This window comes from Akebia trifoliata, chromosome 15 (assembly GCF_017979445.1).
Source record: "Akebia trifoliata isolate Shusen 1 chromosome 15, ASM1797944v1, whole genome shotgun sequence".
NCBI lineage: Eukaryota > Viridiplantae > Streptophyta > Magnoliopsida > Ranunculales > Lardizabalaceae > Akebia > Akebia trifoliata.
In genome coordinates, this window is record NC_141389.1 from 2,823,473 (window position 1) to 2,838,408 (window position 14,936).

General features: G+C 33.9%; 2 protein-coding genes across 2 annotated transcripts; one reads left to right on the forward strand and one right to left on the reverse strand.

Annotated features, from left to right (window-relative positions):
- Window positions 1-1,902: 1,902 nt before the first annotated feature.
- Window positions 1,903-8,026, forward strand: LOC147383910 (myosin-like protein). The gene is made up of 5 exons (XM_086424728.1): window positions 1,903-2,481; window positions 2,585-2,884; window positions 3,463-3,642; window positions 5,955-6,173; window positions 7,253-8,026. The coding sequence occupies exons 1-5, from the start codon at window positions 2,035-2,037 to the stop codon at window positions 7,691-7,693; spliced, it is 1,587 nt and encodes a 528-aa protein (XP_086280854.1). The 5' UTR covers window positions 1,903-2,034; the 3' UTR covers window positions 7,694-8,026.
- A 4,103-nt stretch (window positions 8,027-12,129) lies between these two features.
- Window positions 12,130-14,202, reverse strand: LOC147383911 (uncharacterized). Its single transcript, XM_086426221.1, has 2 exons — window positions 13,398-14,202; window positions 12,130-12,465 (listed from the first exon to the last, which is right to left on the reverse strand). The coding sequence occupies exons 1-2, from the start codon at window positions 14,168-14,170 to the stop codon at window positions 12,444-12,446; spliced, it is 795 nt and encodes a 264-aa protein (XP_086282347.1). The 5' UTR covers window positions 14,171-14,202; the 3' UTR covers window positions 12,130-12,443.
- Between the last annotated feature and the right edge of the window lie 734 nt (window positions 14,203-14,936).

Sequence of the window (14,936 nt, forward strand, 5' to 3'; positions counted from 1 at the left end):
TCATGTGAGGCTTAATTTCGAGATTTGCACCCCTTGTGTGCGCATCGCATACGCACAACTGTACTAAGGTTTTTCGATGGGTTGGCGGCCCCAAACATAATAAGCTGTAATCTCATGGTGCCTTGGGCTCCCATATGCGTGCAAGATCTATTCTTTTTCTCACTCATACTCAAGCAAGTAGGAGAGAGAACATTAATATATTGCGCGCAAGTCTTATATTTATCCAATGTAGGACTAAAAATTTAAAGAATTATCAAACAAATCAAAGAATTTTTTACTATTCAATCATCACAAATAAGGAAAATGCACTTTTAACTAATGTTTCACTAAAAATGGAAAAACCCTACACTAACCGCATTTAATAGAAAATAAGTTCTTGAGTTCAAATCTTACCCCCAATAAAATCCAATAATTAATATTAAGTATGAATTCTATAACAATTATTACTCACTTAATCCTAATTCTAAAAATACTCAGGATCTAATATGATGTCTCGATCCTGTAAAATAGGTTAGGCGTCTAGGTAGCTAGTTTTAGTTAGTGTTTAAAACACCTTGCGCTCCTAATCAAGCCGCTCACGTAGTCCAGTGAATTTATTTCCTAATTAAATTATGCCATGTAGACGTCATTTGTATCTATAGAAACAAGGTATGGGATCTCGACTCTTTTAAAAATTACTTCAAAATTTAGAATTTTGGTGTGTAAACTCATCAAGAGCTAGCATACTGAACAATCATTTGTTAATGGATAAAAAAAACAGGTACCATATGAAATTTTAGAGAAGGTGACAATTTTTTGTGATAAATTTAGACCAGGGCTTCTATTCAATAGGGTAGTCACTATATTGCGGTTCGCGTAAGATTAGTGCTAAAGAAATGTTCTAAAAACAATTGTCCGCTCTAGTGATATTAGTTATCACAATATATTTCATTTATCACATTCTCTATGTCTTTTTAAAAAAGAAAAAAAGAAAAAAAAGAAAAAATTAAAATGTCAATTGACTCTCATGAATTTGAATAAGATGATCGATACAGTTAAGAGTTATGATCATTTGAAATTCTTTTTTGTACACTCTTTGTACATTTCCTTAACAAAATTGTAGATCCTTTGCTTTGAGATACATAAAGGACAAAGATTCATGGTTCTGGGAATTGTTAGGTCAGAGATCGTACAAAAAAGAGTGCCAATTTATCATGATTCTAGGGTTAAGTTTATTGAAAAATTATCAGCATAAACTAATCCCCCAAAATTTTTGCTACAAAATTTATGGAAAGTATTTTCATAAAACACCATTTCAATTTAAAAAAAAAAAAATGCAAGAAACATATTTCAAAAAGGATTTTGTTAATGTGTGTCCTTAGGGTACATGTTAAAGTGTAATAAACACACTTTGTAAATTGGAGTTTGTATCGAAAATGCCCTTAAATTATTTTTATAAAAATACCCTTAGATTAAATACAAGAAATAAGTCATGTTCCATTTTTAAGTATAGTCGATTTCAATTCTAATTATGGGAGAGTACCCTTTAAAGTCCCAAACAAAATGCTCCTTTCTCCAAATGCATTTAATAATCCATTTTTCGATTTTGATTCTAATTATGGGAGAATCACTTTCACTATCGCACTAAAGACAATTATTTTTAGCTAGACCAAAAAAAAAAAAAAAAAAATTATATTCAGTAAATATTTGAAATAATGGGCACTTTTGTAATTTCCATTTAAACCTGTCTCCAATTTCAATAAAAAAAAAAATCAGAAAATCGCGCGTGTTGCTAGCGTTCCTCGAGAAAATAATAAAAGCTTCATTCAAAAACTACCTTTAACAGAAGACACGAAAGTACCGAACTATCCTTTATTTCTCCATCTCTCTCTCTCTCTCAAACCGCCACCGGTTCGGTTTTCTCTCACTTTAAAAACCAGAGAAGTCGGTTGGGTCCGGTCCGGCTTTCTCTCCCTTTAAAACCCAGAAAAATCGATTTTTCTCGTAACGAAGAAGAGAGTGAAAGAGAGAGAGAGAGAGAGGGAGAGAGAGAGAATGTCGACAACAAGGCGGCTAAGATGGCACCCACCGCCGCCTCCGAGTCCAAGAATCCTCCATCTACCGAGACGAACTCGGCGAAAACCCACTAAACAACTCAGTGGAAAATCGCTGCTGAGTAAGGAATCGGAGACTCGGAAGAATCACAGAGGAAAACTTGAAACTTTGTTCGATCAAGAACGAGCTTTCTCACATACAGTTCCAATAGTTCTCTTGAACTATGAGGATTGTGAGAGGAGAGAAAGAGTTGAAGATTTGATGGAGTACAGAGAGAATGTTGGAGGAGAAGATTTTGAGGAGGAGAAATGGAGATTTCAAGCGGAGATTCTTCGAGCTGAGTGTAATTTTCTGAGGATGGAAAGAGATTTAGCGTTGAAGAAGTTGGAGTTGAATCGAGTTCAAACGAAGCGAACTCTGCGATCTGCTGTGGAAACTTTGATTTCTGTTCGTATAATCTGTGTTTTAAAGTTTATTATAGATTTAAAAATAGAAATCTCTTCTGCTTTGAAGTTTGAATTGTTGATCGATCGTTTTGCTTTGTTTTTAGGGGAAAAAGAAGATTTATGAAGGAAAGATCGGTGATGGAGTTTTGGAGGAAGAGATCGAAGGTTTGGAAGAAGAACTGAAGGAGTTGCAGAGGAGCTCTGGAGTTAGAGATTTCAATGTTCAGAAGTGTAGTAACTTCGATAAACAAGCATCGGTTCTTCAGAAGAGATTAGAGAAGCTTGGATCAGAAAGATCTGATGAAAAATGCGTGAAAGAGATTCGAGCAATGGCGGAAGCAAGCTTGACGATCAAAAAGAGTTCCAAGAGCTTCGTTTCAGATCAAGAGAACCGATTCACAGATGTAAGTATCTGCATTCTGCAATCGAAAACTTTAATTTCACTTTGATCATCTCTGGTATTGATCTTCAATGTTTCGTTTCTTCTTCTCGATTTTGAGATTTTTTTTAATCATATATTTGTTATTTGTTCTTCAAATCTCATTTTTGAAATCTCTGTTATTCTAATGCTGTAAGTGATCTGCATTCTGCAATCGAAAGCTTTAATTTCACTTTTTTTTGCTCTCTCAGAGATTTTGGATCATCTCTGTTATTGAATCCCTATAATTAATCTTCGATGTCTCGTTTCTTTGTATTGATTTTGAATTTTTTTTAAATATCCTTTTTCTCTTATTTGTTCTTCAAATCCCATTTTTGAAATCTCTGTTACTAGAACCTTGTTTTCATCTTCATGTTTCGTTTCTTCTTCTTGTTTGTGACAATGTTTAATCTTTGATCTCTCTTTAATTTATTTTTCTTCAAATCTCATTTTTGAAATAGTTATGAAATTCTCTCTCTCTTAAAAATAAATAAATCTGATTCTAGTTTGATTTGGATTTGGTTTTAGAAATTGAAGAACTAGTTTTATATTACATAATAACAGGTGGAGATTCTTAGAAGAAAAATGGAGAGATTGTCGAAGGGGATGTTAGAGAGGATGGAAGAAGAGTACGGTACAATGTTCTCATCTTCAACCAACTCTGCCTCTACTTCCAGTTCCAGACGAATCGAATTTCCACATTCGTCTTCATCTGTTCTACTTCAAAAAAGCCACAAAAAACAGGCAAGTTTTGCTATTGATTCTAGCCTCAAACGATGTTTGAGGAGATTATCCATCAAACAGACGGCTGAGATGTGAGGAAGGAATATGCATTTTCCTAGAAATCAGTTCTTGAAAAGGATGTACTTGATTTTCTTGAGATTTGCTCAGAATTTTCTTTAATCTCAGCCGTTCGTTTGATGGACACCCTTAACCATCGTTTGAGGGTATAGTTTTCTTTTTAATTAGCTTTGTCCTTAATTATGTACACGTGGCGTATTTGCCGTGGTGGCATGGCCACCAACGTTCGAATCTCTTATTTTATGTTTTGGTGAATATTTGAGAAGCCCCTGTTTGTGTTTTTTTCTAAAATATTTGAGATACCCCATTTGTTTTCAAATTGAAGATATGTCTGCTTTACTTCGGCCTTTTCTTACAGACTTATTCTGAACGACTTAAATGTCCTCTTCAATTTATAACAAAAAAAAAAAAAAATATTGATTTTTCTATCTGAAATTCTATTGTTATCTACTTTCCCAAGAATCCTATTTTGCTTAGGTTTCAATGTTGAATTAGATAGGATCTTATGGTGAATACCTAAAGATTAAAGATGAGGGCAATCAGGTAATTTTATCATTAGTCTAACTGATAAGAAAAAGAAGAGGCGGAGGGGGGCGGGTATTAAGTATCTCTTATTCACCAAAACGTGGAGGGGTACGTTTAAATCATCTTTCACTTTTCGATTATTTAAGTGGATAATGCAAAACTATTAGTAATTTTAATACTAATGATAACATGACTTGAAAAAACATACGAGGTCCGTACTCGGTTGACGTGGCAAGTGCACAAAACCGTAGATTTTTTCCTCGTGTATCCCGAAGAAAAAGTTATATTTTTATCTTCAAATTGTTAAAGTCTTTTGATGGCTAGGGAGATATTCATTATTAAATATTTTATTTGAATATAAATTTCTCTACAATACCCTCATTGTATTTTTAAGGTATTATTATTATCACAAGTTTAATATTATTAGATTTCTAGACCTTTCCTTCCTAGACTTATAGTATACTCTTTTGTTACTAGCATGCCTTGCACATTTATTTGCTTTAATAAATACATGCACTTTTTGCTACTAACATGAGAGGGGGTGGGGGGGGGGGGGGGGTTTGTTTTTCCTTAAATAATAGGTGGTGTAGTTTTATTAAGAGAGTTAATATTGCCACACCAATTTTTGCTGATGCCCTACCAACTATGTGTAATTCTTTGGTGATTTACATAAGATTTGGTGCGGCAATAGCATCTCTTTATTAATCCACCCACTGTTGAATTTTTTTGATTATTTCTAACTTCTAAATTTATAAAATCCAGTTCACCAGTAAAATTTTTTTGAATTCCAAGTCAATGAAAATATTTCAAATCTAACGGCTAATATCCTTGAATTTGAACAGCAAACTCACCCATAAATTTTTTGAATTTCATGTCCATGAAAATGTTTCAAATCATTTCAAATCCAACTGCTAACATCCTAAACCATGCTGACTTTTTGGGTTCTTCTGTGGGTCAGACATTGATTGGAGTTAGACTTGAAAGAGTGTTTCATTTGAAAATTTTAGATTGTGGGGTCATTGAATATGGAAACATGACAACAATGTCCTTCATGCTTCATAAGGTTAGGGATGTCAATGGAATGTATCACACCCAAAATCTTATTGATCTGATTTGAAAATTATGAGTCAGAGAATCACTTACCATTTTCGAAAGACATAAATGTAGGACATCTAACACTAGACGGGGCTCTATTATTAATGCAGGTTTTTATGCAAACTAATAATGTCGTTGGAGCATAATCCAAGTATATCAAGACAACTTGGGTATATAAGGATTCAAGGCTTGCACTAATTAAACCACGACTAAGAGGTGTGCTGGAATGACATTAAAATTGACATTGTTTCACACATTACTGACGTGGAGGTGCGCACATAACCATAGATGCTTTTCACTCGTATGTCGATGAAAAGCATCTATGGTTCCGTACACACATCCACATCAGCAATGTGTGAAATGATGTCAATTTAATGTCTCTCCAGCCTTTTCCCCACGACTAATGTGCCGCACGGTCCCTCTGCTGTCAAATCTACATGACCATGGCACATGATATTATGAGTAAAATCATTTGATACAAACTTTTCTTCTTTGATCAAAGTGACTGAGATTGTTGGATGGGGTAGTTTTTTTAAAATATAATTCGAAGTCTTGGAGTGGAACTCATTGGCCCATTTTTGTTAGTTCTCAAAAGTGGTTGAATTTCTATAAAAATGAATTTTTTTACTTAACAGGAGATGTTGTTCCATGAGGAGAAAGCATGTTCAGGACGATGCAAAGTGATTGTGCAGAAAATTGTGGAGCAAGTGCGAGCAGAGATGGAGCAATGGTCCCAAATGCAAGATATGCTTGGACGGGTGAGGGAGGAAATGGAGGAATTACAAGCTAATTGTGATTTTTGGGAAAATCGAGCCATTGATTCTGATGACTGTGTACAATCACTCCAATCCGATGTAAGCTCTCTATCCCACCTCTGATTTGGTATAAGTCATTTCTCATTTGGTGATTTTTATCACATTTTCTTAAATCTAATGACAAATTTCTTTGATTTTTTGAAAAAGTTGCGGTTAAATCCTGTTTCTTTTTCATTTGTAAGTTTAATCCCACTTATTCACAAAGTTTTGAAAAATATATTTAATATGAATAATATTTTTAAATTTTTTGAATTTTATAATTTTATTTAATATTACCAGAGAAGGAATGCGAGCCATGCAAGTACTAGATAAAAATTTCTCAAAATCTCGGGCTCTTCCACATTTTGTTACTTGTCAAGATAGTTTAAAATATAAAATTATTATGCATTAACGAATCTATTTTTAGGTACTTTTTTCATTTAAAAATTATTTTTAATTTGGATTTGCCTCAACAACTTTGCTCTTCTCTCTCCATATAATAGTAGAGAGATTCTATTGCCACACCAACTGTTGCTAAAGCCACCCCATTTCATATGTATATCACCAAAGAATTAGCACAATCTTGGGGTGGTGTTAGCAAAAGTTGATATGGCTATAGAAGCTCTCTAATAGTAAAGATAAAGTTGTTCTATGTTAGGGGAATTTCCCAAATAATTATCGAAGTTTTTGGAAATACTGAAAGTGTTACATTTGTTGACCGAGCTATCACATAGAGTTGACAAACCGTTATTTAAGTGTCAACACTATGTGGTAGTTTTGTCAACACTTGTACACTCTTGGAATAAAGTAAAATATCTGTAATTATTTCGGAAATTTTCCTTCTATATAATGTCTAATATATGATGATATATATTCCAAAATTTCCCCAATTTTATTGTTTTCTTTTTCTCCAAATTTTTTCCTTGCTGAATTATTCTCAAAACTGACAGGTGACACTCTTTTAACAGTTTAGTTATGCCGTACCCATTGACAGCTTTGCATTTTGGGTTTAGTGGATCCGATTGAATGCACTCGCATTTTGATTGAATAAATATCTTTGAGTTATGTAAATTTAGCACCATTTGTGAATTGGAATTACTTGTTAAGGTACTTATAATTGTTAAAATTTGATTAATTAGGTGCTAGAATGGAGACAAAAAGCTCAATCCAATGAGACCAAGGTAATAGAGCTTCAACAAAAAATTTCTGATCTACAAATAGAGGTTGTAAGATTGAAAACCAAACCAAAACTTGAGTCGACGAGGATCCGAAGAACACCAACTCAGATTCCTCAGGACTCACAGAAGGAGAAGGAGAAGGAGAAGGAGAAGGAGAAAAGAGTGTTGATATGTAGTTTGAAAGAGAACCATAAGGGAGATGGCAATGTGAACAAACAGAACAAAGACTTGGGCAGTGATGGGTGGAGAAGAAGGCATAGTTGTGGTAACAACAATGTCGCTGCTTCTAAGCGATCACCTCTTCGAGAATTAGGGAATTCTTCACAATTGTTTCAGCAGAAAAGTAGAGCAGTGTATCCTTTGCACAACCCTGAGGTTTTCCATCTAGAGGAATGCATTTGAAGTATAGAGAATGCTCTGTGGTTGGGACTCTTTTAACAGTTTAGTTATGGTAAGCTTAGATATCAGTTTTGTCTTATATTTTTCTTTCCATGGTAATAAGATTATAGTACTCTAGTCTGGACTAACGATTCTAAAAATCGTCCGAGGCTGAGTTGACTCACCTGAGTCAACTTGTATCGTTAGTGAACTTCCGAGATTTTTAATGTGAATTGTCATTCACATTGTCTCGTTTGAGATATGATATGACTTGTTCAATATTTTGAAATATCGCGGGAGACAACCAACTTTTGTAATTTTTATTAGAATAAATAAATAATAATCTAAATAGAAATATGACCTTTTCACCGATTAGCATCTTATAATTCAACTTATTTGATCTAAAAGACATTATTATTCATCTTTTCATAGATTAGATGACTCGAGCTGGTCAACTTGATATTGTGGGGGACAAGTTGAGACATAATATATATGATCATTGAAGATTATATGAATGTATTTGTCATAATATAGTACTCTTAACCAATCATCTAAAGATTAAACCCATGTTATTCTGTTGAGTTTCTTCTGTTTTTTGAAATTTCTGATTACTAATAGACAATTGAAGTTGATTGACTGTTTAAATATTGTTGGGATTGTCAGACATTGTTGAGGGATTTTATTTTTAGTAGGTTTTGTGTAATAGAACTTATGGGCTAGTAGATTTATTGTGTTTCCTTGTCGTTCCACATAGATATGTAAATGGGTCTATGATTAGTCTTGGTTTTGCTATAATTTGAACGTCAACATGGTTTTTAGATATTGTTAACCAACAAACTATTTCAAAAGACCGATCTGTTGGAGAAGAGGAGAACTATGAATATAAGAGGGTCACGAGGCTTAATTAGAGTATGACACACCCAAGAGTGGAGGAAATTATACACTCAACACTTACCCTCGCCCATAAGGGTGGAAAGACTCTAACTCGTGACCTATGCAAACTTAGCACTCTGATACCTTGTTAACCAACCAACTACCCCAAAAGATCATTCTGTTGGAGAAGGGGAGAACTATGAATATAAGAGGGGCATGAGACTTAACCCAAGAGTGGAGGATAATATACGCTCAACACTCCTCCTAACCCATAAGGGTGGAAAGATTCGAAACTGTGACTTATGTGAACTTAACGCTATGACACCATGTTAATCCCAAAAGACTGATATGTTGGATAAAGGGAGAACTATGAGCATAAGAGGGTCACGGGGCTTAACTGGGGTATGACACACCAAAGAGTGGAGGAAAATGTACACTTAATAGATATATTTGTTCCCATTTTTTTTTTTGTTAAATTTGCATTTCTTTAATTATGCTTCTTTGTGTTGCAAGAAATCTTAAATGTTTGAATAGATCCATATGTGTAGTACTTTCTTCTAAGTACCCATTTACAACTTATTGGTTTAGATTCTAGAAGTGGATCTATTAAAACCTAAGTTTGATTTGATAAGATTGAATCTATTTCATCATTAATTGCTTCTTTCCAAAAGACTGAGTCTCTAGAAGCCATTGCTTCAGAAAAGGTTTTAGGGTCATCTTTTTCAATATTTAATAAAATTGGTATTTTATTGAGAACCTTATATCTATTTCCTTCTACTAAAAAGACAATGGTTTGAGAAGAAATAAAGTCATTATCTAATGCCTTTTCTTTTCTAACTCGTTCTCTTTTCCTAGGTTCCACACTTGTTTCGGATACATTTCTCTTATCCTTAAGAGATGCATTAGAACCCGAGTCAATAGTTGGAATAGGAGTAGTAACTGTTGTGGGTTAGAATCATTGTATAACTTATTTTCGATAAATTCAACTATTACATTTGAATTCATATCTAATAGTCTATAGGCTTTGAAATTTTTTGCATGCCCTATACAAAAACACTTTTGATGCCTCTTGGACTCAATTTTGATTTCTTTGGATCATGATACTTATAAAAAGTCAAACACTCCCACACTCTCAGATATTTCAAATTTGGCTTTCTTCCATTCTATAATTCATATGGTGAAACATGTGTTTTCTAGAAAGTAATCCTGTTATGTACATGACAAGTAGTAAGTAGTGCTTCACCACATAAATTGATAGATAACTTAGCATGTATAATCATTGAATTGATTATATTTACAAGTGTTCTGTTCTTCGTTTCAACCAATCCATTTTGCTATGGAGTACGAGGAGCACTTTTTGATGTATAATCTCATGCTCTTTACAGAATAGTGAAAACTAATTTGGGAAATATTCACCTCTCCTGTCACTTCGAAAGATTTAAATTTTCCTTTCCTTTTGGTTTCCAACTTCAGGCTTGTACCTTTTAAACATATTGAAGACTTCATCCTTACAAGTTATTTAATATACATAAGTATATTTAGAACTCTCATCTATGAAAGTGATAAAATATCGCTTTTATACCCTTGTTCAAATACCATTAAACTCACAGATGTCAGAATGAATCAATTCTAATAATTGTGAATTCCTTTCAACCCTAGGAAAATGTTTCTAAGTCAATTTAGCTTGAATGCATGTTTCACACTTCTTAATATTAAAATTATTACAAAAAATCAAGCCATGTTTAGACATATATTTCAAAGATCTAAAATTTAAATGTCCTAAATGATGATGTTAAATGGAAGAAGACTCGACAATATAAAGAAAAGAATCTTTATTAATACTTAATTTGAACATTCCATTATGAATATCCTTTACCAACAAATACTCTATTTTTTGTAAGTATCATCTTGTCAGATTCTAATAAGATTTTGATATCGTTTTTATACAATAAATATGCAGATACAAGATTCTTTCTAATTTCTAGGATATAAGAGGACATTTTGGAGAGTCAACTTATTTCTAGACATAAATATGAGTTCCACCTTTCTTGTTCCTAAAACTTTGGCAGAGTTATAATTCAGTAATCATACCAATTTGCATTTTAGACACCATTGCAATAATTTCTTCAATCTTATTTTCCACAAGATTTGCATTATTATTGCTATTTTCATTCTTCTCAGATTTCTTGTGCTGCATTCACGAGCAAAATAAATTTTCTTACCTCAATTAAAACAAGGTTTTTTCCTTCTTGCTGGACTTGGAGGAATTCTTCTTGAATCCTTTATTGTTCGCCTTGAGATGATTATGATATTATTTAAACCATTTTTGTTAATAAAGTTCATATGTGAAGAATCAATTTTCTTTTCACGAAGCTAAGTTTCTTCTTCAATCAACTAGTGTTTTTGTATTTCCTCTAAGGAAAAATCTTCAGTTTTATGCATAATATTTTTACTATAATCATTCCAACTAGGAGGTAATATAGCAATTATTGTCCTAACTTGGAATGACTCCGGTCCTTACCTCTCGAAGTTTTGAAGCCAAAAACTGTAACTCATGAACTTAGTCTAGAATAGATTTATGATCAACCATACAAAATTCAAAGTATTTGAAGATAAGAAATATCTCTGTATCTAATTTTTCAATTTTGTACTTGAATTGCAAAACATTCCAAATATCTTGCAGAGATATCATTGAAGTATATAGATCGTAAAGACGATTGGATAGTGTGTTCAGAATATGTCCTCTACACACCAACTCATCTTTCTCCATTTTCCTTCTATCTAATATTTTTGTTGTTGTTGTTGTATCTTGTGGATTTGATTATGGAAAAGGTTGGAAATTAGGATCTAAAATATAAGAGATCTTTAGTACAATAAGCAGAAACATGATTTTATCTTGTCAACGAGTGAAGTTTGTTCCTTCAAATCTGTCTAACTTCACAAAGGCTTGATTCATCACTTTGAATATCGCCATTTCTGATTTTTTTTTTCATTTCGGTAACACTTTAAATTTTTTTAAGACAATTAAGAAGAACAATGAAGAAAAATAAGAATATAGTTAATCCAAAATGAAGACTTTGAGGCACTTACGAAACACTTTCTTTAAGGTGTTATTTGTCTCTACTCCAAATAAAGTTTACTATCAGATTCCTGACAAAACTCCTCCAAGATATAACGAAGTCTAAATTCTGCACCTAGCAACATTAAAGAAGTTCGTAGAACTCTTTTAAAGAACTATATATGATTATTATAGTGAAAGAGAGAAAAATATTGTAATTTTCATCTTTTGTGGATGACATATATATAAATGTCAATGTGCAGTTTCTGTGGGTTGCTTCTCTTTAATGGTGAGGTTTTACTTCTTAAAAAATTATACAGTTTCAAGCAAACATTGTACCTATTCAAAGTGTACCTATTAAAGTTAATATTGTACCTATTTAAAGAACATCTTATTAAAGTAACCATTTATTTGAGTGCAATTTTTCAAAATTTTTGATCACAACTTTTCAAGAAGTAATTATTGAAACTCTTTGTGAGAGATAACATTACAAAAAAGAAAAAAAAAATCACTCACATATTATAATGTATCTTTCAGTTACAGCTACAAATAAAAGTGATCCAACAACAAGGAAATGATTGCGAAAGAAAAGGACGTGGAAGTCGACACTATTGCATGTATAGAGCTCCCATTGCTTGCAATGGTAGATAGCTAGGCTGTGCAGAAGAGAACTGTTCACTCAAGCCAAGGTGAAACATCAAGAAGCGTACAAACATTACAAGCTCTCCTCCTTTACTTAGCTGCTCACCTCGGGAAACCTCTCTAAATTGACTAGCAGTATAAGATAACAACTCGACCCACACCTCACAAATCATCCTCCATTTCATATTCTCTGGCAATTCATCAAGTTGTTTTGCAAGCGTCGCTGCACCAAACAAGATAGAGTTAACAGGGATGATTTCCATTCCTTCGCTTAGTGCATTTTCAACGTCATTTTTAATTGATATCTGTCTTTCAGGAACTAATTCTTTGACTTTGCGACATGTTTCATGGAATTTATTTCCCGTAATTGATGATAACATCAAATGTTGATTCACTAGGAGATATAGCATGTAGTCAGCTATGTTCTTACCTATCTCTTTGTATTGTTTCCGAGTGTAAGGTGTATCACTCTCTCGTCGGTTGTCACTTGTGCTACTAGTGTCTAGGCCCGTCTCTTGGTTGCCACTAGTAGTGTCCGAGCACTTGTCAGTGTTGTAACAAATATCAGTTGCAATGTGCCACATTAGAAGACTGTCATCGAATTCTACATTTTCAATACTCCAGTTAAGCATTCGTGGACAATTCGACTTTTCGAGAACCCAATCACCTCGACTCGAGCATAATTTCTTTATGGCCTAGGGACCATATGCAAAATTAGATTTCCTCTTCAGCTCCTCGAAAATGAATTCCTTTAGTTCATTTGTGACTCGTGCACGGGGCGTATATTTCACATAATCTAATAAATTTCTAAACCCAAACTGCTCTACTATCCAATCTACACATCCCCAACGCTGAACGAGGCTGGTATCAATCAAATTATACTGTAACATTGTTTCTGACCACCTGGGTCTGGTAAGAAAGGGAAAAAATTTGTGCACCACAGAGACCATTGGCTTAAGGTGGTCGCTAGTCTGCAGGGACATGATAGTCCAATCGGACAAGATGAGCATCATAAATGCTATAACATCTACGACAATGGCGCTGATAAGCAATGCATATGTAATTCCTACGTCAAACTTGTTATAATGGTTCTTGTGATTGAAAAGTAAGAATGAAGTCCAAATTGAAAAGGAGCAAATGGTGCGTAGAATGTACCCAATGGAAGAATGCAGCATGCCCGCCTTTGTATAGAGCACATCATAGATGAATCCGAGTTCGACATCCACTACTTTGAAGGCATCTGTGGCAGACAATTTCTGAAAGAAGGATCGAATCTTCTTCCCTTCTTCTAATGGGAAAATCATGTTAACAATTACTCCCTTGAAGCTCTTGAACAAAAGATGAGCAACCTCTACCACTTCAATGTCGCTCAGTGTTTTGCGAATTGCGCCGTCATCTTCTTTTTCTATGAATTCTTGCGTGGTTTTGGGAATTGGACTGTATTTTCTAACGATGGAATCCATGAAAACAGGCATGCTTGCGAGATAAAGAGCACCAGTCCGCTCACCATACTTAATAATTCCAGCCATAAACATTAGTAAAAATGGGACTAAGAGTCTGTTCATGGGGAGTGCCCGTACAAAAACGTAACTTGTTGTCAAGACCTCGAAAATCAACAAAAGTGCATGCCTTAACCACAACTCATTGTCTTCGATAGCAAAAGCGGTAATAGTGTCAGGACCTCCGAGGTGCAACAATAGAAATGGAGCCCAGAATGCCATAAGTTCACTGTGGTTTGCACAACCGACAGACTGCTTGTTATCGTGGCAATGGGAGTTGTCACCTTGGGCGTTGATGAGGTTTCCGAGGGCTAAGGCCGCGACGGAGTCAGCCAGCAAGTAAAATGCCCATATTAATGGGCTTACTATTTTGGACCATTTTCCCTTTCGAAGGGGTGCCAAGATGATGAGTAAGATCTGAAGGATCATACTGCATAGAATTAAAGACCGGATCTCCCATACTTTCCTCCCTTAACCTTTGATTTGAATGTCAATAATAATATCAGTTACAATTTCTAACTTATGTTTCTAGCAATGTTTTAAAAACGCAAACGCAAACAAATATATTATATTGTTAAAATAGTATAAAATATGATATAAATTATCTATTTAAGGTTTTTAATTTAATAAAAACAATTTAACCATGGATAAATTCTAACTTTTGTAATGTTGGTACGATTTCAAGAAATACTCTCAAAATGCATTGATTTGATGGTTAATTAAATTTTTGCAAATGATTTGATAAAGAATAATGATAAACACACTCCAAAAAATGCCACTCAAAATTCACTCAACTGCATAGAACCATAGATATCTTACCTTGTATATCTCGAGGGAAAAATGTATGGTTATGTGCACATGCCAGGTCAGTTGAGTGAATTTTGATTGTCTTTCTTCGAATCAATTTAGCACGACTCTTTGATAAAATACCCTTAAAAAAATTATTTGCTAAATGATTGCAATAACCCCCACTGATTAGACATGTCATCTCAATGGTTGAGATTTTCACTTTCAATTAACTAAGGATTCGGATGGATAGACTCATCAAATGGGAACTCATCTGTTCACTCACAATCCCAACCATGTAAACATGAAATCCAATGGTTGGGATATGATATGTATCTCAATAATCCATTACATATCCCTGAGATTTATCTTAACCATTGGATTTCTTGTAGACACTGTCCAAATTGTT

Bases quoted from the DNA above. Each gene is read 5' to 3' on its own strand.
- LOC147383910 (XM_086424728.1), top strand. From the start codon at position 2,035: ATGTCGACAACAAGGCGGCTAAGATGGCACCCACCGCCGCCTCCGAGT. The intron at 2,482-2,584 runs GTTCGTATAATC...CTTTGTTTTTAG, and splicing joins CTGTGGAAACTTTGATTTCT to GGGAAAAAGAAGATTTATGA. The intron at 6,174-7,252 runs GTAAGCTCTCTA...TTGATTAATTAG, and splicing joins TACAATCACTCCAATCCGAT to GTGCTAGAATGGAGACAAAA.
- LOC147383911 (XM_086426221.1), bottom strand. From the start codon at position 14,170: ATGATCCTTCAGATCTTACTCATCATCTTGGCACCCCTTCGAAAGGGA. The intron at 12,466-13,397 runs GTACATTCTACG...TGTTTGGTGCAG, and splicing joins ATGCTGCATTCTTCCATTGG to CGACGCTTGCAAAACAACTT.